General features: G+C 43.5%; 1 protein-coding gene across 4 annotated transcripts in view; it reads right to left on the bottom strand.

Moving 5' to 3' along the window:
- Positions 1 to 25,292, bottom strand: part of MAPKBP1 (mitogen-activated protein kinase binding protein 1) — a 96,311-nt gene that overhangs the window by 35,620 nt on the left and 35,399 nt on the right. For all 4 annotated transcript variants that reach the window (XM_054275060.1, XM_054275063.1, XM_054275062.1 and 1 more), the window contains exons 4-7: positions 7,443 to 7,505; positions 6,809 to 6,866; positions 3,664 to 3,834; positions 566 to 703 (exon numbers count right to left, since the gene is read on the bottom strand). In XM_054275060.1, the coding sequence (XP_054131035.1) occupies positions 566 to 703; positions 3,664 to 3,834; positions 6,809 to 6,866; positions 7,443 to 7,505 (430 nt within the window). The remainder of the gene's footprint in view (positions 1 to 565; positions 704 to 3,663; positions 3,835 to 6,808; positions 6,867 to 7,442; positions 7,506 to 25,292) is intronic.

Genomic DNA, 25,292 nt, shown 5'->3' with positions numbered 1-25,292 from the left:
ACAGTGATTTTTTAGACCAGCAACCCCTGAGTGCTGAAGTGATTCAAAGAAAGAACTGTAAATAGCGTACAAGGAGAGGTTTTACTTGCTGCTCATGTTTACAACTGTTCATGAGCACACAGAAAAATCACCATAGGTGGATTCTGCCTCCCAGAGAATAACACAACAGCTAAAACTGTTAAACACTTTGGCTGATGCTTCAAAATTACACTCACAACCTTTTGAGATGCTCATACCAATGCCAAAGAGCTCTCCCCACCTCTGTGCTCCAAGGAGTTAAATTACTGCAGCTCTTTCCTAGCTTATTTGTTCTTCAGTCAGTATGTGACTACTAAAGAACAAGCATGCTGCTATGCAACTCCAGGAGTGACATCCCTACATCAGTGCTAGACAAGCTTTTGGTGCTATCAGCCCATGACACTTCAGAGCCAGGCGTGGAAGGCTATCCTTGCATCCCAGAAAAATAAAAAATTTCCCACTTCCCACAACTCACTGGGGCAAAATCCACCCTGCTTTAAGACAGAAATGCCTATTTACAGGTTGGCCTTGATGCACTTTCTCTCACCTTGGAGGTTTTGCTGTCATCCAGGTACCAGAACTTGATATGTCGATTTCCAGCAGTGACAAAGTAACTGCAGTCCTCCGAGAATGACACTGCTGTCACCTTACTTGAGACTTTGTTGGCTGCCACTACGATGTTTTTCTGGAAACACAATTGTTTACATTGCTTAATTTCTTTGTTCAAAAGCAAAGGAAACTAATTTCAATTACAGGCACATATCCAGTACAAGCAGTGCAGCAGGGAAAAGATGAAACCTAAACTATTCCCCATTCACCTCCATATACAACCCCTTCAGCATTAGCTAGGAAAATTGATTTGGCAGATAGTATAATTCACATTTATATTAAATGAATATTATTATACTCATATTTATTTTAATTCACATTTATATTAAAAATTCAAATTTATATTCACATTCCACATTAACTATGATCAAGAACAAATCAGCAGGCACTAGTGCCTGCAGAAGCTTGGTATGTGAGCCATGACAAACATGTGGGTTTCACAATCACCAGGAGCTCAGAGCAAACCCATTTCCCTTCCTAAACAGCAAATGCAGATGTAGGTCAGCACAAGGAAGAACTCCCCCAGCCCCCCGGCAGCAATGAGGCCATTGCACTCAAGATGAGGAAATGGTATTTTTCACCGAGAAAACTGTACTTGTTCTTCCATAAATTCTTCTTTCTCTTGAAACACATTGTACTTTATGAAAAGACTCAAAATACACAAAGACCATCCCTGTACTGGAAGCGAAAAAGCAAAATCTATTACACCTCAAATGTGCACCCCAAAATGGCAAAGTTTGGGAAATGAGGAAAAAGACACAGGGACAGAAAACAGGATGGACACTGCTCAGGCAGAATGGTCAGACAGCAACATCACACAGCACCATTGCTCAGTTTTCCTCTCCCTGCCTTTCCCCAGTTAGATGTGAGAATAAACAAGTTTTCTGCTTTGTCTGTTGTGGATTTGCAAACATGCAGCACACAGCTGACAACAATGCACCCCTCTTCATTCTTGCTGTGTTTCCTTTACCCTTCTTTTCAGGGATTCAGCTGCTCCCAGTCTTCCAGGCACAATGCCCTAGCACACAAACCACATCACTCCAAGGGCTCCACTGGACTGTGGGGAGAACTGAAGAAACTGCTGGCAGAACCAAAGAAACCAGCACAAGGGGAGTCTAGCCTGCTGCACCATCACCATGGAGGATCCCCCAACCCAGAATGAAGGAAAGGCAGCAATTATCATAACTTCTTTCAAGACAATGGACAGAGAAAAGCTTAGGCCCCTTGCAGACCTCAGTATCTGGATCATTGCTGTGGTCTTTATTTAGGGAAGCAAGGGAATCCTACAGACAACGTGGATTTTCTTTCCCATCACAGTAAAATGACTAGGTCTACCAGTCAGGAAAAACGGGGAAATAAAAGCAGCAGCACAGAGGATAGAAGGGTTGCGGTTAAAAGTGAAGGAAAACACTTCAGGAGATCTGTATTCTCAGTCTTTATTGACTTTGGTCAGGTAAAGTATCTCTAGTTTTGGTGCCCAGCCTGCAAAGTAAAGGCCAGCTAGAGCTCCCATCCCAGTCTGGAGCATAAGCCTAAAGTGTGTGTTCCTCAGCAGGGAAGAGTCAGACAGTTCTTACCTCAGAAGTTCTCATGTCCACAATTATACAGTGAACAGAAAAACCCGGATAAGCAAGGGAAAGCAAAACTACTTGTACTGTTTCACATATGCCATGCATTGTGGCCCTGTCCAAGTCACTACTTTCATTTGTATAACTAGAAATAATCCAAAGAATGAGCACTCAGTTTGCAACACAGACATACACACTTAGGTTCTCTCACTACACACAGTATTTAGCTATATGAAAAAATAGCAATGACAAACTTCAGCTCACACAGAAGATAACAGTGAGATCTTAAATTACAGCACATGTGATGAAGATTAAATTACAGTAAATGTGATGAAGAGAGTAACATACTAAATGAGTGTGAGCTTAGAAGCTACAAGAGAAGAGGAGGCTCTGAGTACCTAAAAGAGGCCTACAGGAAACATGGGGAAGGACTTTTCATCAGGAACTGTAGTGATAAGACAAGCAGTAATGGTTTTAAACTGAAAGAAGGTAGATTTATATTAGCTATTGGGAAGAAATTCTTTACTGTGAAGGTGGTGAGGCACTGGAGCAGCCCGCCCAGAGAAGTTGAGGATGCCCCATCTCCAGGAATGTTCAAGGCCAGATTGGACAGGGCTGTGATGGGGTTTCCACTTGGTCTAGTGGGAGGTAATCCTGCCAATGGCAGGGGAATTGGAACTAGGCAATTTTTAGGGTCCCTTCCAACCCAAACCATTCTATGATTTTATGATCCTGTGAGATTTAACAAATGCATTGATTTTTTTTTCTTAAATCATATCTCCTTTAGAGAGGGTTACAGCACTTGAAGAGGTAGCAGAAGCATCTATTAATACAAAAGATTCCTAAATTACTAAAAATAAATGTTTGTTTTCTTATCTATAAAAAACAAATGTTTAAATGCTCACTAGAGGATAAGACACAGGCTTTGTTTCTACCAAGACTTGCCTCAATCCAGTGACAGGCAGAGCAACTTTCATCAGCTTTCACCCATTATGAATTCCCTACATTCCCCTTCTCACCCATCAAGGATGGGACCAGAGTATCACAAACTCTGACATAAAAAAATCAAAACAAGCCAAGAGTATCCACTCCACTACAAAAGAAATCTCTGGCTGATGAGAGTTTCCTTCCTTAACCTCATAAATTAGTTTTTAATAAGGCTCTAAAAAACACAATGGTTTGGCAAGGTTTCAAAGTCCAGGCTTTTCTGGCTGGACAGAAAAATGTAACACATTCCCAAGCATAAAGAATATCCCTTCATGGAAATGACTTAGACCTTCCCTAAGGGACCATAGCTTTCTCTCTTGTCCAAATTTGTCTGTGTCTATGAATGTCAAAAGCCAAACAATAACTACAGAATTTTAAAAAACAGAAAGCAAGATGGAACTGAAGTAGTCTACAGTCAGACCAGAAGCTCTTTCTGATTTAGCAGCACCACGCGGTCCACCCGACCTCCTAGAAAACTTACCTTCCATGACCACACGTTGACAATCATGTCATGCTGGTACCCCACAGACACAATGTACTTGGAGCTGGGGGAGAAGGCCACACAGGCCACACCATACTTGTGCTCCTGGAGCTCTGCCACCTGGGTTCGCTCAGCCACGTCCCACACCCGAACTGCTGGCATGTGTCCACTCTGGAAGGGATAGGAACAGACATAGAACAGGAGGGGTAGCCCCAAAATCAGTTCTGACACATTCAAGCATGTAAATGTGCAGGAGCTTGGAAAAAGATGCCTACATGGTGCACTCACAATAGGTTTAGCAGTTCCTCTGATTCTTTAAAGCCCAGGTTGAGACCAACAACCTAAGGACTACATGCATTTCAACAGCTGGGCAAATTAATACCACCTCCCCTGCTTTAAACCTCTTCTAGTGCTACTCACAAAATGCTAGTCCCTGTTCTAGCCAGGGACTAGAACAATACTTTTGATGCACATCCCTGGTGTTTGTAATGGGAATTTACAGCCTACTTGTGAAAAGGATTATAATAGATTGTTATCCCTAGACCCAGTGAATGAAAAGCCCTCCCATCCTCTGCTCCTAACACAACACAGACATCTGAGATATCAAACCAGGTCATGCCATACAAAACCATGACATGGCTGTTGTGGGAACTCTCACACACCACCTGAGGGAAGCCTCTGAGAAGCCAGCAGCACCATTTCTGTCACAAGGTAATGCACAGACACATTCCACCCGAAAGAGTGTGGGCAGGGTAATGCCAGAGAAAAAGACATGGCAGGAACAGAGCCTCTGCTTTAATGTTGGCTCTCCAGAGAGACAGAAATGCCAATTCAGCACTTTCTGCCAGACAAATCTATTCTTTTGTTTAAATTGTTTGTTATTAAACCAAATTAAAACAAGGCGCACAAGATGAGCTGAAATGCTGGCCAAAAAATGTGCTTGATGGGCAAATCTTGCTCAACTAACTGCTCATCATTCCACATTGAAGTCTGTCAAAACAGCAGCTTGTAAGATAACATATCCATGGCAACATGGCAGAATGGTACCTTTTTGATTGGTTTTAAGGTAGTAATTTGATTGTGTGGGAGAGGCAACTCTCATCACAAGTAGAAGTCGAAGCTTTAAAAGTTTAAAATTGTGGATGTTTTAATTGCCTTGTTCAAAAGCTCTGCTAAGCAACTGCTTGTGGCTGGAAAAATGCCATGGTCAGATTTAACTGCAGTTGGTAGAGTTCTCCCTCCTGCAACGCAGAGCTCAGGTCTCAAGGTGGCTGGCAAGATATTACAATGAGCTGAATCAGCTGCTCTTCAGAACAACTGCTATAATTAAGCACATACATATATATAACTATTTCCCAGTAACTCAGTATACACCCCAGGACCTTAACAAACTGAATTTGCATTTCATCTTTTAAGAAATTCTCACCAAAAGGCAGTTCTGTGTGATCCCCATGGACTCTACATTTCCATGAGGAGAAATAAAAAATAATAATTAAAAAGAGGGGAAAAAAGAGTTTTCTTATGAATTTGAAATATGTAAAAGGCATTTAATATGTATGGCAGCCAAGGACTAACCTCCATGCGCTCCTCCCTGAAAAGCCAGCCATACAGAAAACTAAGGTGTTATTAGGCAGAATTAGCATAATGCAGCTACAAGGGAGCTTGAGAAAGTGAACTCAGAAAGCATTTCCCTGTGGGACAGGGGATGAACTAAGACACGACTGCTGACACCAGCAGGGGACACTGCTACACTAAGCAATAATTCAAATGTCAGACACGAGGGAGGATACTGAAAAAAAGAAATGGTTTTACAATAGGGCAAGAGGAGACATGTTTTGCAACAAGGGGAAAAGAAAAAAAAAACAACAAAAAACCCCCACAAAATCCCAAAAAGCCCCGCTACAACAACAAGAATAACAACAAAAACCCTACAAATTCCAGGATAACTGGAGCAGCTTTTTTTTTTAATAATTTTAATTCACCATTTACCCCAATAAATTTTCAAACAGAAAAGTTTGTTAGTAAGAAAAGTTCCCACTTCATTTTTTACCATTTTTCTTACTCCTAATGAAAAGCATCGAGCACCAGAAATTAAAAAAAAAAAGGAAAACAAAAGAAGGTACCAGAATCATCAGAACTGAATACTATGAGCTATGAAACCTCACGTTTTCACAAAAATGCCCTAATCACAACATCTAATGATGGAAAGTTAATGCTAAGTTTTTCTCTGTCGTGGTAGCCTCCATCCAAAAAAACCCCACTCTTGGTCTGATCCATCCTGGATTCAGGCCCAGGATTGGAGCCACCTGGGGACATGACAGCTGCCATCACAGTGACCACACTGGGGACCTCTGGAGAGAACAGTCTCCACCTTGACAGCTCCAGCACAGGACAGTGACACACTTCTCCTCCCTGTGGCTGAGGCTCAGGAGAGGACCTGTCTCACACATGCTCCCTCCCCATCTCTTACAGAGGCACAGGGACTAGTGGTAAACTGCCATTAGTCATGCACAAGAGCAAACTAAGCCCAACCATATGAAGGTCAGCATTTCTGTAAATTTTTAACATCCAGCAATTTCAGGCTCATGACACAGCGTGTGTCTTGAGCTTCTAATGCAGAACAGACACACAGCATACTCATCCTTATTCTCCCCTTTGGGCATGCTGGGAAAGAGAAAGCAATTGTTGCTTCCAGCCAAACAAACAATGCCAAACCACAGGCACCAGCATCTTCTGTGACTATTCCTAAAACTCCATTCCAGATGCACTTTTCTTTTTTCCTGCAACACTGTTTCTGGCTTCAGTTACTTCCTGAAATCCTGAAAGGACAGTGCTAAGCTCAGGCCAATATTCTGGACCATCCAAGTACTCTTCATTGATGCTAGAGTAGAACGATGCTGTGTGTCCTCTTGCTTATTTTCACTCTACCTTCAGCCCACAGATGACACTCCCAAAGACCCATCCCCAAAGCTGACATGTTAAAAAACTCCCAGCTGGAGCATCCAGTGCCACCCATAAGCCAGCAGGTCCACTGAACAATGAGGCAACACTGGAACTCCTCTGTGTGAAAACAGCCTGTTTCTTCTAAGCCCCTCTGCCCTGCTTCAAGGTGGACAAGGTGCACCCTCTCTCCTCTCACACTTACCTCTCCTGTAACCAAATATTTTCCATCTGGAGAGAAAGCAAGTGCTGTAATTGTTTTCCTAAAACAGAGAAAATAACGCTGAGAAACATTTCCAACATGTGATTTCATTTCAATACATCATGACTGGGGAGTAGGTTGGGACAAACAGAAAAAATGCTGAAGTCACCCATAATAACCTGACATAATGGTTTTGCTTTACCATGGGGATTCCCTGATGCCCAAGTCTCAAACAGCAGCTTACAGCAGCAGGAAAGCTCCAAAAGTTGAGGCTCATTGCTGCACCTTTATTCCAGGTGCAGGACCATGTCACACTGCTGGCTTCAATAATGAGGTCATCATTTTAGGTGGAGGAAAAAAAAGTCAGATACCATGGAACTGTAGTAAGATCCCCTCCATGTCATGACCATTACCAGTTCCTCTTGGGATCCAATGTTTACGAGGTGGTACTTTGTCAGCAATAGCACCTCATGTGAGAAGGAGCTGGAGTCAAAGCTGCAGGCAGCCTGTCCCCAAGGCAACTCCAACCAAGGGGATTTAGCCTGGAGCAACAGCAGCTCCTCCTGCACTTCAGTCAAGCTATAAAAGTCTTGAATTCACCTCACAGAAAGCAAGTCCAGCTTAAAGCTTTACTCACCTGGAGCTGTTTAGAATATGGTGTTGCTTATTTTTTCTAGGGTTGAACAGCACAACAACACACCTAGACAAAGGAAACACAAAAACAGAGAGATTACATCACCACATGCATAAAGATAACCAAAGAGTTATCCTTGCTGGAAAAGTTTAAAAAAAATTTAAAAAGAGCAGCAAAAGTAGTCCCAAAAAGCTGTTTTATCCCCTAATCTCAGACTGAATTGAGGTTAACTAAAAAACAGAAAGCAAAAGAACAATCCAGAGGGAAATCACATCTCTCTCATGTTGAGGAATACCATTTGCTAGTACCATAAATAATTACCTTTCCACCCTCCAGGAGCCCTGAGATTGATTGTTCAAGCTGAACAGAAAGTTTGACCATGAACACTTGTGCAAAGCCCTAATGGATTATGCCCCCTGTTGTAAAAGTGACCCTGTGTGCTGGGCACCAAAGCAGTGTGTCTGTTGCTAGAGTAAGACAATAGGGAAGAAGGAAAGAGGGGATCTTTTGGAAAAGATTTGGGAAGTTAAAGGCACTAAATTTCTGTGCCTGACCTTAACAATAGACAGGACACAAACCACTGAGTACAGCACAAGAAGGGACTGGCCAGTTGAGAAGTGAGACATACGATGACAAAAAAGTATTGACCTAAGAAATCTATCTGCATAAATAGCTTGCTCAGGGGCCTTGCAGATATCCCTCAGTAAGATGAACTGCTAAAGCAAGCAATACTAAGCTCCTGGTAAGCAATATAATCACCTCCATTGTGAGCAAAACATCTCTGTTGCTGACACGGGGGGGAAGGAAGGAAAAGACACCCCATCTCCCACTATTCTTGCCCATAGCACATTGCCTCCATGCCTCAGCCCACCACAACTAAACCTACAGCTGTCAGGGATACTGCAGCCTTCCTCATTATCTACAAACATCCTATACACCATTTTTAAATCTTCATGTAACAGCATTTGTCTTGCAGCAGAGCACAGTAATAACCAGTAACAGAAAATGCTGTTATGGGAATAACAAGATAGAGGAACAATTGTTCTGATGACCTTGTGCCGTATTTTTCACTTCACATCTAAAATAGAAACTGTGGAGTTTGTCTGTCCCTCTACAAGAACATTGCTGGAGTTTGGAGAGTCCCAGCTCCTCCTTCACTGCAGTGTTGGGGGAGCACTGCAGGATGTCCCTGCTCCACTGCCAGCAGCCTTTGCTGCACTGAGGATTTCACTCACATCACCATCGTGCTGGGGCTTGCTTGCAACACAAGCCAGGCTACAGACATCAATCACTGGGAGAAACATGCAGGACACACAGGAGAAGTAGAGGAGTTGGCCTGAAACAATCAATTAGAAGGGCAAAAAGCTGAGGCACCCCAGAAATCCACTGCAGGACCTCACCTACAGAGCTCACCAACATTTCAGTTCAGGCGGCGCACACTCACTCCCAGGACAAAGCACAGTCTGGCACCACACTGCCTGGAACGAGAGCTGCATCCTTCCAGGCCTCACTGCACATCCCCAGCAGCAGGCAGGGCCACGAGTGCTACAGGCATAGCTCAGGGGAGACAGGGCCCTGCAATGCCTCTGGCATTCCCTCACCTAGTCCTGGCAGCTTTGGTCTTTGGTCTGACCAGGCTACACTGCCACAAGGAGTGTCAATTTAGAAAAGAGGGCAGAAAAGAGGAGTGACACACCAATACTTTAAAGCTGAGTCCTTGGCTGGACCTTCCACACTCCATTAACATTGCTAGCTCAAAGCCAGCATCCAAAGCACCAAGAAAGCACAGGATATGCCCTCCCCTCCTTTAGACTGCTCTGCTCTGCAGCCATGCCATTTCACACACCCCTATCCACTCATACCTTACCCTGAAGGCCAAGGTAATAAAGGCACCAAACTTTCTTGACAGTTAAAGGGCAGATAGCCATAGTTGGAGATGTAGCCTTATGGAAGAGCAGAGAAAGTGTAGATAAGCAGTTTGTTCAGATCAGAATTGATCCTTTTTACCTTGGGGAATCAAACTGGAGAGTTTCAAGTCAAAGCCATGCTACATATTTCTCAGGGATTAGTGCAAAGAAGCAGGTGGATTGTGTTCCATTAACAAGTCAGGAAAGGTTAAGCCTTGCAAATCACAAGATATGAAATAGGAAGTTAGCAGATGTGAAAATCTAATCCCGAGCTTCCAGCTAATCAGAAAAGCAAAGCAAAAACCCCATTATGGTTGGATAGGGTTAATGGACCAAAATCCTGCAGAGTTAAAATATGGATGAATTGTGCTTAAAATAAGCTTCAGAAAACCAGAAAGAATAAAAGGAAGAGATGAAATCTTCACAAAGACTTTCTTACGCAGCTCTTAAAGTCAAGTTTCTGTTTTATTGTGAGGAACTCAGCAGAGAAACAGGACTTCAGAGAAGTGAACACAGTTTAAAAAACAGAGGAAAGATACATAATATAAACCGTGGTCTTCAAACCAGGCAAGCAAACAAACCACTTCCTAGAATAGTATAGTGGGCCACAAAGGTCCAGGGTTTTGCCATTATTAACCTATAGGGCTGAACTTTTGCCACTTACAATCATGAATTTTAGCATAGTGGCACCCCAGAACAGCCTGTGTGCCAGCAGGCTTTCCCCCCCCTCTCCAGACCTTGGCCAAAATCCAGAGCCTACAGGGGAGGTAAGAGCACCACCCAGCTCACACACCAAGGCAAATCAACAGACCATTTCAAGAGCCACACGGCTCCTAATGCCAGAGCAGCTATCACAAGTGTGGATATTTTAACTTTGTCTTCACTGAGTTTGACCCATACTTAATAAACACTAACTGGAGAGGCAGGGGGATAAATCACAGTGTCTCCTTACAGATGAGCAAGCATTAATTTATATCACAAAGTAGTAATTTTAACTCATAAGCTCAGCAAAAGAAGATATTTAGATTTGTTGGTTAATAATTAACATAACTTAGTAATTAGTTATGACCTTCTTGCCAACAAAGCCATTTAGTCAGGATTAATTAGTCTTCTGAACTTGTTTTCTTAAATTAACTGCTACCCAACAAAAGCTACCCAACTGCAATGCTGCCCCATGCTGATTTTCCACCATTCCTCTCCTCTCTGCCACACACAAGGGCAATAAAGACTTCAGCCAACTCCAAGGACACCCTATTAAGCAAGATGGGAAACCTCAAACCATCAATCATACAGTGGGGCACAGATCCTGTTCTGAGAGTCAGGAGCATGCAAGTTTGTATACTAGCTCCTTCTCAAAATGCTTGGGAAGGTTTCTAGTCCATTCCATCCTAAAGAACACATTTCCACAACAGGCAAAAACTATTTCTAGTTCTTTAATCTCCTCAGAGTGTTAGGAAACAGCCTCAAGTTGCATCAGAAATGTTTAGACTGCATATTAGGAAATATTTTTTCACAGAAAAGCTTGTCAAGCACTGGAACAGGCTGCCCAAAGAAGTAGTTGGGTTGCCATCCCCAGAGGTATTTAAAATATTTGAAGATGTGGCACATAGGGGCATGGTTTAGTGGTGGCTTGGCAGTGTTAGGTTAATGGTCCATGATCAGAGGTTCTTTTACAACCTAAGCTGCTCAGTAACACAGGGTGGCCTTCACTGCCTGCTCAGACACAGCTCAGCTCAGTCCAGCAGAACCTGCAGCAGCTTCCTAAATAAAGTATTTCAGAGCCCATTAATACTATGGGCATGGTCCATTTTAGCAAAGGAAATCAGTCTAGCAAAATAAACTGAATGGAGACACTGAATGATCAGGTTGCTGACCCACCTACTCCACACTGCCTCCTATCCAGTAAGGCTATCAAGCCCTCAAGTGAGTCAAAATATCTACTCCTTTCCATTTATGCTTGCTTCAATCTTACACTAGTTAAAATAATAAATATAACTACCATGGAAAATTAGTTGCATCAAAGAGCATACACCCATATAACCATCCTCCACCTTTGCTTCTTTATAAGGTTGCATTCAGCATTTTACAGCCAGAGGGATAGGAAAGGATGAATGGCAAGAGAGCGCTGATCTTTTTATTCACAGCTTCCAACTGTGCATGTAGACAAAGCAAAGTACTTCAAACCCAAAGTTCCACAATGGACACATCACCTGTTCCACACACTCCACCCCTTTTCCAAACTGAAGCTTTCAAAACAAATTCAAGTGCTCAAGACACCTTTGTCTGAAGAGATATTTTTGAATGCTAGTACCAACATGCAAACCAAGGCTAGCTCCAGAAACACCTCATGAGACTTACAGAGCCTGGCACACACGAGCTGTTGAGAACATCAACACTCTTAGCCCTCTTGTTTCAGCACAAACTCTACCTCCTCTGCAGCTGCAGACAAGACTTGATGATCACAGCACCTTTCTAACCCACAAGTAGATTCTGACTTCCAAGACATTTATAGAAACCATTCACTGCTGTATGGATTACTGCTGTACAAACCATCCATCAGCCAGCTGGGATCAAGTGTCCTGTTTGTTTCCATGCTGGTTCCTGCAGAGGCTGTAGGCAATGGCACACATATTGAAAGGCATTATTTCCAGGGCTATGGTGCCACCTCACAACCATTAAGCACACCTTCCTGATACAAGCAGCTTTTACAAACAGCTCAGCTGGGCAATCCTTCCCAGTATGCCTCTTTCTTGTGGGACATCCAGGGACACAAGAACACAAGGGAAGGACAGAATTAGCTCTCACAACAGTGTCAAAGGTTTTTACCGACAACATGAGCATTGTCCATCAGGGAGCTCATTTGTATCAGCCAACAAGAAAGGTTCCTTGCAGAGCTTTCCAAACCTCCATGAGGTTGTATCTTCACAACTGTGCATCATATATGCAGATGAAAAACAGGGAGGGAGAGGGGAGAGGGAGAGGAAAGGAGAAGGTAGGCATGGAATGTCACAGTAGTTTCCACTGGCTCCCGCAAAAGCAAAAAGACCCACAAAATATAAAAAATTAGCAATTTTTCTAGGCTAAATATCATATAAGGAGTGAAGAAGAATCAGATGTCAGTATCACATTTACACAAAGTATCTGACTCACTAAGTCAGTGGCAGTGGGTCACTCCACCTTCACTTCTGACTTTTCTTCTACTGGCTTCACTTCTGCACTTACCAAATTATATTTTCTGGGTGTTTTACTCTTCTCATTGTCCTCCTGTTTCGCACAACATCCCTCTATTAACAGCTGCCTTACCCCAGCCATCTCCTTCCTCAGCAAGCTGACAAAAATCAAATTTCTGCAGAAGTGTGTTTTCCCTTTTCCTCCCTCTACAGGTTCCCCTTACAAGGGTTTGGGAAAATTAAAAGGCTGCAGTAGCATTCTTTTCCAAGCTACAAACCAGCTCAGTGTTGCCTTCTCTTGTGGGACACATGACTGTAGGGAAAGCTTATGTGTCAAGCCCTCCTCTCCCAAATGCATGGAGCCTATGCTATGAAGAGGATGCTGTACAGAGGAAAGAAAACTCCATTAAGACATGAAAACAAACATTAGCTTTCTTTCTTTTTTTCTTCCCCACAATATACTCCTTTCATGCCACTGCAAGAAAAAATGAAAAGAGTTAACAGTCCCATCTCTTCAAAATCAGTCCATTTCTCAATTTCTGGCTCATACCTTGCTCTCTTCCCCTCACCCAAAGCTATTCAAATGAGAGTGCAAAAGCTTCCTATGCACTAAATGCATGAGGGAAAAAAGACTTTGATAAGAACAAAATCTTTTTTACACTGCATTGGTTGCCATGGCAAGCTTGATCAGAGCAAAGCAGTGTCTACAGAAGCTGGTGTTAATTTTCTATGTGGCAATTCTTCCTGCCAAAAAGCTTCTTTAATTCATAGCCAGTACTGGGAGTGAGTTAGCAGTGATGAGAGGATGTGCACACTGACTATGTAACTGAATAGGTATTTTCAAGCAAACTGTATTAATTACATGCATGCTGAGAAGAAAGATCTGTCTGTTGAGAGGTTAAGAGCTGGGTGTCACTGCCTGAGCAGAAAAGCCTCCAGAGCTCCCTGTACCAATCTGTGATAGAGAGAACTAAAAAGGTGGGAGCCTGAGAGGTGCAGCAAAATTCATGCTTCAGAAACCAATGCAGGCTAATGAAAAGCCACGAATACCGAACAAGAAACCCACTGTGAAAAAGAAAGTCAGTGATATATTTAGTGTCACTAAACTAATAGGGTAGAAATTTCTGATTGCCAACCACACATACTCTATTTAAAAGGCTGCATGGTACCCCAAATCTGCAGGAGTAGGAGCTCAAACACGTCACACAATAGGATCTGCTCCAAAAAACCACAGGAAGAACTGTGACAAACTGAAGTCCAGTTTCTGGTCTCCAATAGCCCAGTCCTAGAGAAGAACAGGGCATATTTTAAGATACTTGCTCAGACTCTTTTCTCAGCCTCAAAATTTGACTTCCAGAGATACCTTAAAACAGTGTGCACCTACACTGAGAAGAGAGAGAGCAGCAGAGGAAATTTCAGCAGAGCTGAACTGACAAGGATTTATAGGGATAATCGCCAAACAGACAAGGACAGCCTCTGGTCTCACCACCACTTCAGCCTACTGAATTCACCTTGTCCATTACACTAACTGAGCCTCAAGGCTGAGAGCCCTGCAAAATCTCCACCAATACCTATGTGATCTGATGACATCCAGAAAAACAGGCAGCTTTCTCTCCCTGTCATCTGGCAGGGATGCTGTCATCCTCATGATCTTCTGCTGCCAATGTGGTTTGTGCCTGTCTACCTGAACAGGCCCTGCTGCAGATGAGGGGACAGGGCTGAGTGCCCAGAAAGCTTCTCCTCAGTTCCTGCCCTGCACAGGGAGGGCCAACACCAAACCTGCCACACACAGCTGACAGCTTCCACTGGCTGCTCTCAGCAGCCCTTTTACACCTGCCAGACTACATCTTTAAAACAACCAGCTGTGTCTCTAACCTCAAGCTGCAGATGGCAGAGAACAGATGCACAGATCTGAAACGGCACCCAAAATGCTTTAAAAATACTTTCAAAAAGCTCAACACATGAACAGTTAAAAAGATCCAATAACAAGCAGAGATTGTGACTGTAACATCAATCAGGGCCTCTCTTCTTTCCTACACAAGGCATCACTGAAGTTTCAGCTTTACCAGGACCACAGATGAGAAAGTGCAGAAGTTTTCCTTCCTGCCTCTTCCTAGAGTGAAGGTGCTGCCCATCCTCATGGGCTGGCTACAGTGATTTCTAGCAGGTCCAGCTGATCTCACTGCAACATATCCTCACCCCCCTGCAACTATTGTATGTGGAAAATCCTTAACCTACCATTGGAGGTTTTCATGCCATTTCAAGGTCTATTGTTAAGGAGGCAGAGCAGAAGAAGAGGAGGAGGGTTTTTAAAATTAGCAACCCTTCTGACACTGGGCAAATACAAGGCAGGGTGATGACTCAGGAAAACAGTTCACACAAAATGGATGCAGAGAGGAAACACAGCCTGGGACCCGTCTCCCACTGGATAAGTACACAACTCCAGAGGAGCCACACTGGAGCCAGAGACATGGCAGTAGTGCCCTCAGGAGAGTGATGGCTTTTTAAAGAGCTGCACAATAAGGAGGCACCTTTCCTGGGAGGCAAAGAGCTAAGCCAGACACAAATTGTGAAAGACTTGGGCAAGAAGTGCATGTAGGGAAAGCAGAGGAGAAAAAAGGCCTCAGAGGAAAACCATGAAATTTAAACCAGCTTACTAACTGGGAATCATTACAGTTGCAAGGAAGATGAAGATGTTTCCAGTTAATTGTTATGGCTCACGGCTACCTAGTCACCAGTGATTCAGCAGGAACTTCTCCTTCAAAACAACACCATTCCCTTCAACAAATCAAAGCCAGGAGAGGGAAAAAAGTCCTCATGAATGAGAAACCAGGAATAAAGCCCTGTCCTAGCAGAACCAGGGACAGGCCATCTCTGCTGCATTGCAGAATATTCCACCTGCCCTCCAGCCTGCAGCAAAGGTAGGCAGAAAAATGAAGCCATGCAAAGCAGCAGCTGTACTTACACAGACTGAAATGTCTGTCAGTCTGCTCATCTGACAAGCTTCAAAAGAGACAGGGCACTGATGACAAATGCCTGTACAGACACACACACATATATTTGTAGGTATATACACAGACACATGCATACATATGGCTCACGGCTGACTATAACATTTACACGCACATAGAGAGTGCACATTTCTCTCCCCCTCTCTCCAAAACCACTCACTTGCCTAGGGGCAGGGAAGCAATGCCAGCAGCACACCTACACGAAGTATCAAATCAACTGGGCTAGGAGTCGCAGAGCTGCATTTTATTTCAGTACTGTTAGCAAACACCCACGGAATACTGCAGAAGAGCAGCAGCCCCAGGGTTAGAGCAATGGGCAACTGATGATGGGCAGACTGGAGGAACAAAAGGATCACCGAGATAGTTAATGACCAGAAAATGTGCTGATCAGACAGACAAGAAAGACTGAGAAGCACTAGGAAATGGAGTCTTGAGCAGCACCTGGCTGGTTCCAGGTGTGACCAAGAGAGATGAAACAAACAGCCAGAACATGGCTAAAAACCTGAAGAGCTTCACATGCAAGACAGAGAATGCAATTTCTTCCAGGATGAACACTATAGGATCACAGTAGTTGATTATGTTAATTCTTGGGAAAAGACCTATTACCATATGCTGAGAACTCCCAAAGTTACAGCTGTCCCAGGAACATCAACAAGGAGAAAAAACAACTATCTGTCCTGACAGACCAGCCAGGACACCTGCTTCAGGGATCTCTAGCTCCCCAGTTGTGCTCCACCCCTCCACTTGCTCTCAAGATCCAGTCCCTCTTCAATCAGTATCTGGCTGACAGCCCCAGATTTGCCATTTTCAGCAACAGGCCACAAACTTTTTACTGAGTCTCAAAGGCCTTGAGCTGCCTGGGTTTGCATGCTCTGAACTTTTCTTGACCTGCTTGTAGCTCTGTTTTACTTGGTTGAGCTGTGACAGCAATTTCTGTAACTGACCAGGTGTCTATAGATGATTTGTTTTACTTCTGTTTATCTTTTGTGGAGTACAACCATAGTTTTATATAAACAACGTTGACCAACAGCTATTTTATGTAGCCTGAGATATTTACAACTAATGACTGCATAGTGGAGAAAAATGCAGGCATGGTATGAGAGCAGAGGCCTTGAGAAGTGGAGAAGCAGGACACAGTGCAGAGGAGTACAGGAATGGGATAAGAGAGGAGGCACGTGCTTGCCATTCGAGACCAAACCACTGCAAACAATTCATGCGCTCTCTGTTAAAAACCATACAGACCTGGAGCTGAAAAAAACCAGCTTTTAGGGGCAGCAAATGAAACAAAGAAAAATTATCCAACATGCATTAAAGACATCACATATAGTGAATTCTAGAAGCATTGTGGAGTTGTACAAGTGTAAGATTTGCAAATGTATTAGTAAACATATTAAAAATTACCCAGATGAACCCTGGAGTAAGGAAGAATCCAGTAAAACCCACATCATACTCTTCCCAGAGAAGGGCTACAAAGATTTACCCTCAACAACTGACTAAGATCCAGAGGAGCAGCATAAGGATGAGCATAACATCAGAAAAACCAAACAGAAACAAAGAAATGTATTACAGTTTTAATTGCACTATCTCAATTATTGAGACATTTTTATATAGAATTACCCTAATGCATTATTAGTCCTTCTTTTATTGGTCATAATTAGTGGTAAAGTAAATTGATTCATGAATTAGAGTGTTATGTAGTTATACCAACAATCGATTCCTGCCTTTTTTTATTTATGCACATACACAGCCCATATATAAGGGGTACTTCCTCTTTGCCCATGAACAACAAAGCCCAAGCAATTGCCTCAGAGAAAAGACACATGCCAGGGAGGAGAAAGCAATGAAAGACAAGTTCAAAGAAAAAAATCTGAAAATTTTAAAAAACAGACAAAGAGCAGTTTAGAGGGAAAGGCAAGAAAAAGATCAAGAGAAGCAAAGTTTAAAATAAAATTACTGCAGAATAATCAAATCTGCCATCACGTGTTGAGCAAATTCAGCTTTTGAGCCCATGGTATAATAAGAGAAGATGGGAGCTCTCTGAAGGTACCCTCCTGGGATCAAGCAGCTCCTTGCAGAGATTTGCAGACCCAGCTGGGATTACACAGAGAAATCTGGCTCTACACTTCAGGTTTGCACCAACTTCCCTGCAAGAGCAGTTGACACCATGCCTTGATGGCCCAAAAGCTGAATATGTGTCTTCCTTTAAAACCAAGTCCCAAAGGAAAAATATATCCTGCTTTCAAGCAATTGGCTAACACCTCTGTTTCCAGCAGCATGCACAGCCAGAGTATTCCCTCATGTGCCCGAGCAACTCAAGAGCAGGGAGAAAGATCCATACATCAAACAAATCATCTGGGCAGACCAACATGACAGCTCATGGCTGATGCCTCAGGGCTTTTACCATGAGTACAAAGTGTATCAATATTAAAATGGCATCATTCAAAGGAACAAAACAAAAAAAGCAATGAAATTTAACCTTGTCTGCCAGCCCCCTCTCCACCACCATCTCCCTGGATGGTCACACCCGGCATAAGGTACAGGCAGACCCCTCCAGGGTCCATTGACCCATTATTGATCTCTCCTGCATTCCAGAGCAGGCAGCAAAAGCCCCACTGCGGCAAAAAACTGGAGCAGCTTTTCCCCTTGAATGCTTCAGTAAGCATAATCCAGGCCATATCTCTGCAAGAGTGTCAAACAAACAAAAAAAACCCCGACCAAACAAACAAAAACCCACCACAACAAATAAAACAACACACCAAACACACACACACACACAAAAAAAATGCTTCTTGGAAAGCATGAAGTTAAAGAATCACTTGCTTAAATAGCCAGTTGTTTTCCACTTCTCTAGGCATGGTCCAAGCTCACAGTTGCCTTGGGCAGCAGGCTGCCAGATCCACAAAAAGGCACTAAAGCCTCCTGCCAGCCTTGCCTACTGAGCACCCTACAAGGTCAGGCTGGCAGATGCTGAAAGAAGGGGCAGGGGGGGCCTGCTTCTCCCCACAACTGTCCACACCACAATGCACAGGAAGCCTGCTGCAGTTCCCAGGCCCAAACATCCACAGTTCATGCCAGTTCCCTCTCCCAGCCTTGCCACTTCTCACAGAAGGAACAGCTCAGACATTGCCAGATTGGCAAAGTTAAATTCTGCCCATGTTATTTTTTTAGAAGCCTTGTGACAGCTCTGCCTTTAACAAAAGATGAACATTTACTTCTCCTTTACCTCTATCTCAGCATAATACATAGCATTTTAAATGCACTGCAATTTTTCTTCAGAGTAGTTAATGAGCATCAGTCGTCAGGAGATCTGAAAAGACAGCTTTTCTAGAAGGAGAAGCAATCATTATAAAACTCAGTTATGCTTTCTTGTATATCTCCATTTCCTGTCACGGAGAGATGTTGTCAGGTTAGAGTCCAAGACTAAGAGTACTTCCTAAAAAGTACTAGGCCAGCATTGCAAAAGCATAACAACTGACTCCAAAGGGAAGAAATTGGCCGGTATCAGCTCTGTCAGTCCTTGGCTGCCTGCTGAAACAATCAGGTTCAGGTGCAAAACAGGCCAATGTGTTCATGCATTGCAGGGCACATCTTCCAGTGCAGCAGGGAGGGAGCCGAGTCCTACATCTGGTTCCTAAGCAATAGTCAGGGCATGCTTACAATAAACAAAATACACCATTTTCTTGGCACTTCTTAGCTAACACGATGCTCATTCACCTTTAACTCGCTGCCTTCTGACACTGAGTGAAACCCAAGTCCATCTACAGTGCCAGGTTTTTCAGAAAGAGGAAAAGAAGTAATTCCCTGTTGTTCACACCTGGTGATGGGATATGTCCTTTGGACTGTATGTACTTCTTTTAACTTAAACTCTGTGATTTGTGTCAAGGTTGCCAGGAGACAGTGCCTGTTTTGAGATTCTTAGAAAGGGTGGAGCTCAGCTGAGGCGGCTGGTATCTCATTTTCATCCCAGACTTTGCTATTCAGTCCCCACTCCCCCCCCCCTTGTTCTTATGCAAGCTCAGGACTTGGCTCACAGGCCAGTGGTGTTGCCGCACCAAGGCAGTGGTTGCTAGGAGTGTAACTGGAGAGATGCAGAGCAGGTAGAGCAGAGAGCAGGCTGCTGCCTGCAGGTACACAGGCTTTTGGGCACTCGTGCTCTCTGCCATCCTCCTCCTTTCTCAGCTAATGGGCAAACCCCAGCAGGTTGCAGAGCCTCAAGCTGAGAAAAGGCCTACATGTTCCAAAATAGCTGAGGTACTGAGAGCTTAGCAACACTCCTCTTCCCTATCTCACTAGCATGCAATAGCTTTCCAAACCTGTCAAAGCTTCCCACTTGCAGAGCTCTACATGAGTGTTTAGCTCTGTTATCAAATAAAGCAGTCATGCTTATTCTCTTGCTTCCATTTCTTTGCACATAAACTGCAAGTTTATGACCCTCACCATGGGACTGCTTCCCCAGCCTCTCCCCTTTTTGTTTTCCTTTTCAATAGCACCTTACCTTTAGTTCACATGCTGGTTAATGAGATCAAAGCACAAAGTAACAAACCAACCATCTACATGGGATTATTACCAGCTTGCCTCCCATTTTAAAAATCCAATTGACACACTCTAGGATTGAGGACAGTCAGGGTTTCTCTTAAGGCAGGTTAAAATCAGAAATGACCAATACAATCATTAAAACAGCAACTGCTGTAGATATTGGGACAGGCATGATGGCACTTTCCTTTTGAGGGAACTGGAATATTTGCCCTGGAACTAGGATGGCAGCAGTAAGAAGCAAGTACTACGTAGTTTTCCTTAATATGGTTTGTGCGGCAATCCAAACAGCAACAAACTTGCAGGACTGCTCCAAAAAGCCCTACCTTTCCCTGCTCACAGCCTTGGGAATCCAGCACAGGGAAATTTCAAGGACAGTTACGTGCTTTTGCTGTGACAAGAATTTTCACTGCAGCCTTGCAAAGATAAGAGCATTCCCATTTCCCTGCTCTCACTTTCTTCATCACTAACATTTTTGGCAACAGCAAGAATCCACACTAACATTAATGTTCTTGAGGACTCAGCTAATACTGTTGGCCCCCTAAGAAACATTGCACAGGCAGTGCCTGGACCTGCCACACCAGTTCTGTGGGACAGTGTGAGACAGAAGCTGCCTAACTAACTACTTGCCCTTCCCACAGTACCCAACTTCATTTACAGCTCACTCACACCACTGCAGTACCACATAGAGAACAAAACCCCTCTCCAAGATTTTCCATCACTGGTGGGAAGAGCACATGCACACTGCCTACACAGACAGTGCAAGCAAGGAGCCTTCTTTGGCCCATTGTAAGAGTCCTACCATTCATTCTTACACTAAAAAACATCCCCAACTTCACCATCAGTTAAGCTCAAAAGTTTCTTATAGTTAACACAATTGTGTTTCATGCTGCAGTACTGAAGGGTCTGAGTCCAAAGGTAATTAATAATCCAAGAATTTGCATGTAATAGTATTCTGATGTTAAAAAAAAAAAAAAAGGAAAATGTAAAACATAGCACTGAAGGAATGCTTACACAAACTTCATCCCATTTCCTTCCACAAACTGTTCTGAGAGCACTTCTTTCCACCATTGCCCCACTTTGCATCCTCTCTCTGAGAACCAGGCTTGCTCAGCACTTAGAACAGGTAAAAACAAGGACACAGAAGGAGTGGAGCCAGTAGCATCTGGTGGTTTTTGCCATAATCATGTCCTTAACTTTGTGTGTGTGCACGTACCACAGTGCCAGCTGAGCTCATGTCCCCTTCATGGAACCAGCTGTGGGACTTTGAGCATGAGCATGGCACTGCAAAGGCTCTGAAGGGCAGCACAATGCGTCTCTGGGCTTCACCACCTTGAGAGAAGGTTACTGTGTGGTCTTGGGAAAAGAGTGTCTAAACTAACACAGGGAAGGATTGGTGTACAACACAGCATCTTTCCCATTATCCCTTTTTTTTTTCTTTTTTAATATAGTCATTATTTAATTCCCAATTCCTATTATTTATAAGGGAGAAAATAGAAAACTGTTACTTTTTAGAAAACAGTGTAAGCTAAGAGAAACAAAGTGATTTTCTCTACCATCCAGTCCCATGACAGGCTATAAATATCAAGAAAAGAAGTCTGTTCCCCATGCCCTACAATACACTGGCTCTTCCCTATTGCCAGCTTTTTTCAGAAAAGTCATCCTGTTCTTTGGACAAACCCTCAGTATCATTCTAAATATAGAGCAACACAAAGAATACAGAACAACACACTTCTAGTGAGACCCCACCTGATGTACTGCATCCAGATGTGGAATCCTCAGGGCAGGAAAGACATGGAGCTGTTAGAGCAGGTCCAGAGAAAAACCACAAAAATGACCAGAGGACTGGAACACCTCTCATGTGAGGACAGGCTGAGAGCTGAGCCTAGAGACAAAAAGGCTACAGGAGACCTTATTGTGGCTTTTCAATACTTAACAGTGACTTACAAGAAAGATGGGGACAAACTTTTTAGTAGAGCCTGTTGTAGTAGGAAATGGGGGAAATGGCTTTAATCTAAAAGAGAATAGATCCAAATTAGAATTTTTTTTACCAAAAAAAAGTAGTGTGTTAAAGCACTGTAATAGGTTGTCCAAAGGGGTGATAGATGAGCAAACTGATTTCGTTGAAGATGCCTCTGTTCACTGCAGGGTGGGTTGGACTAGATGGCCTCTAAACATCCCTTTCCAAATCAAATTCTATCATTCTATGACTTTCCTGTACCCAACCGTGCATATTTGAAGGTGAGAATGGGAAGGAAGAATAGAGTTACCAGCTCGCCTCTGAACTGAACTCAGTTTTCTGTTCAACTCAAAGCAGGGTTCCCACATCCTAGGGAGATCCTCAGGCTGCCCTTCCTGGGGAAAGGCATCTGCCTCCTCTCATATATTCCCTTTCTCTACAGATTTCCTGTGAACAAATTTGTGAAACATGTCCCAGAATGTTTTATTTCAATTTGATCATTCCCTTGAAAAATTCTCAATTCAATCTAGATATCAAAAACTATCTGCCAGTCTAAACAAGTCAAGGCTTCCTATTGTGGCTTTTGGGGGTCTGGTTGGGGTTGGTTGATGTTTTCCAGCTTGTGTTGTTTTGTTTTTACAAACAGCAGCAAATTTTTATCAAGGGTCACCAGACTTCAGCTTTGATTCACCCTGAATGGAGAGAGTGGGTACTGCCTGTCACAGGTCCTGGCGCTGGGAGGGCTGCAAGAGAGGGCACAGACTGTGCTCCTTCTGGGACAGGAGGTTCTGTAGACACACAGGGAGGGAGCAGCGTGCTCCTCCATTGATCTCAGCTGCAAAGTCCTGCCTTTTCCAGCTGCCTGACAGAAAGGAGGAAGCATGGATGAGCACAGGCTGATCCCAGATAGCATGGGGTACACAAAGAAATTTTTGGGAGACAGGGCTCATATCACGTGGCTTCTCCTGAAAGACGGGAATAAACAGATACATTGGTACCTGGAGGCTTGAAGGAGGCTGCCATATCAGACCTATTGCTGATGCCAGATCCTCAAATCATAACTGTAGGATAAAACATCACATTATATCTCTATCTGTCCCAAGCTGTAGTGGCTGGCTACAGAGCAGCAACCCATCCCTTGTAACCTGAAGGCTGGATTAGCACGTGGCACTCAGGACAAGGACCCAGAAGCTCTGTGCACAGGGGAACAGCACTCTGTGTACAGCACAACAGCAGCTTGCCTCAAAGGGACCTGGCAACACCAAACATCAGCACTGCCCTGACTCACCTTTCAAGAACAAGAGTGGCACAACGTAGAAGTCATACAAGGTCTGAAGCCAAGCACTCCACAAGATTCCCACTGTCCACCTCAAGAGCTACTCCACAGCTGGCAAAGATGGCATTAACCAACTCCCCATCCAGCAGCTGAGTTCTTAGACTCAGGGGCTCAGCTCCCAACACATTCCCCCCAGCTGTCTGACAGCACCTCAGTGCTGCAGTCTTCAATATATGCTGCAGCACTTTTAGCAGACTTGACTAAGTGTCCCTCCAGTTTAGTAAGAAGCTTTTCTGCCCAGCTATTTTGAGGTTTTGTCCTATTTTTCTCCCTTTTCTGCTGGGCAACAGGTTAGCTGCAGGTCTGAAGCTTCATTGCTACCTCATTATTTAAGATTCTATCAAATATTATGTCCTCTGCTGGTAGTCAAAGGTAAAGAATTTTAATTAATAAGGCAAGAGACCAAAAGCAACCACACACATACACGCAAGGGGACTGGCTGATGAAAACTGCCTGGAAGTCAATTTAACAGGTTTGACTCCAGTTTTGGTAAAGTCTTAAACCAGGGGAGTTTGCCTACAGCTCCAGGTGATTGCTAGTACTGCTTTGTTTGCTTATTTGTCTTCTCTTCTGCCAAACCAAGCAAGGTTACAGCTGAACTGATCAATACACAACTGCTCAGCTAACAATTCTACTCTTTAGGTGCAGTTTTATTAGAGACTATGGATTCAGTGTGGAAGAGTCTCCAGTGCTCACTGGAGAGACGAAAAAGGGAGACCAAGAAAAAAAAAGTAAAAATTCCTGTCTGGCTGTTATGGACACGTAGAAATAGCTCACACAAGAAAGACTGCCCCTATTCCAGCAGTCAGGACCTTTTCTGTATGAAGTGCAATGATGGGGATTGAGAACTGGATGCAGCTGCTACCCAGATTTGAAGAGGGCAATTACCTCAAACTGCATGATTGTTACTTATGAATGTCAGGGGTCAACTGCAAGAGAACAGAAGAGAGGCCATAGCCCCTTAAATAGGCCATAGCCCTCTTAAATCCACCTCTGATAATTTAAATATCAGTTACAATTATTTGGCCTGAGAATAAAGCACTGTTGCAAAGCATATCTCCATTGTTTTGTCCCAAGTACAGACTTCACTCTCTTGCCAGAGACTAATACTGCATCAGCCTTCTTCAGCCCACCCTTCTCCACAGCTATTTCTTCAGCTAAACCCTCCCCTCCTCCCAATCTACATTAATAAAGACAAGTAGTGAACAAAGTCTTGTTAAACCTCAGTACCATGCCCCAGTGCAGATACCTTCCTTTCCCTCCAGTGGGTATTTAACACAGGGAGATTTGAGACACAAAGTATCCCTGCTTCTTTCTGAAAAATCTACTACTGCTGGGGAAGGAAAGGGAAGGAAGGGCTTGGCTACTTTTTGTCATCTTTTTGAATAGATCTTCTTGAAACCCAGTGTTGTTCACTTTTGACACAGAAAGTTTTGCTCAAGTTTGGTTGTAGTGGCCCTACTCAAACCATTCTGCAATACAGACTCTAATTATGTTTAACGATCTCACTTAAGGGGATTTTCTTATCTTCATCTCTGAGCCCATCATCACAATTGGAATGGAAAATTGTGCCAGCTGGAAAATCTCCCCAGATGGCATGTTAAGCACAGTAGCCTCACAGAAGGAAGGTATTAACAACACTCCAGATTCCTGGGAGATGATGAGGGGAAAGAGGTCCAACTCTTGAAAGGCAACTGTCCTGTTTCAAAGAGGACAAAGCAAGCTGCCTCTGATGGGACCAAAGATGCTGAAATCTGCTTTGGAGCATACACAAGAACTTTTCTTCATTTTGTTGTAGGTTTCTACATCTTTACAACACCACAAGATTCTCCTTTACAAAAGATCATAAAAAGAAACCACAGAGCTTCTCCTTCAGAGCTTTTGGTAAGTAAACTTGAAGGAGACAGCACCAGTAGAAATGGATTTACCTATTGGC

The sequence above is a fragment of the Melozone crissalis genome, unplaced genomic scaffold, assembly GCF_028551555.1.
Source record: "Melozone crissalis strain CALT ecotype California unplaced genomic scaffold, PUWL_Pcris_2 ptg000018l_1, whole genome shotgun sequence".
NCBI classification, from domain to species: Eukaryota; Metazoa; Chordata; class Aves; order Passeriformes; family Passerellidae; genus Melozone; species Melozone crissalis.
Note: the sequence above shows the minus strand (reverse complement) of the source record. Positions and strands in the feature narration are given on the sequence as shown.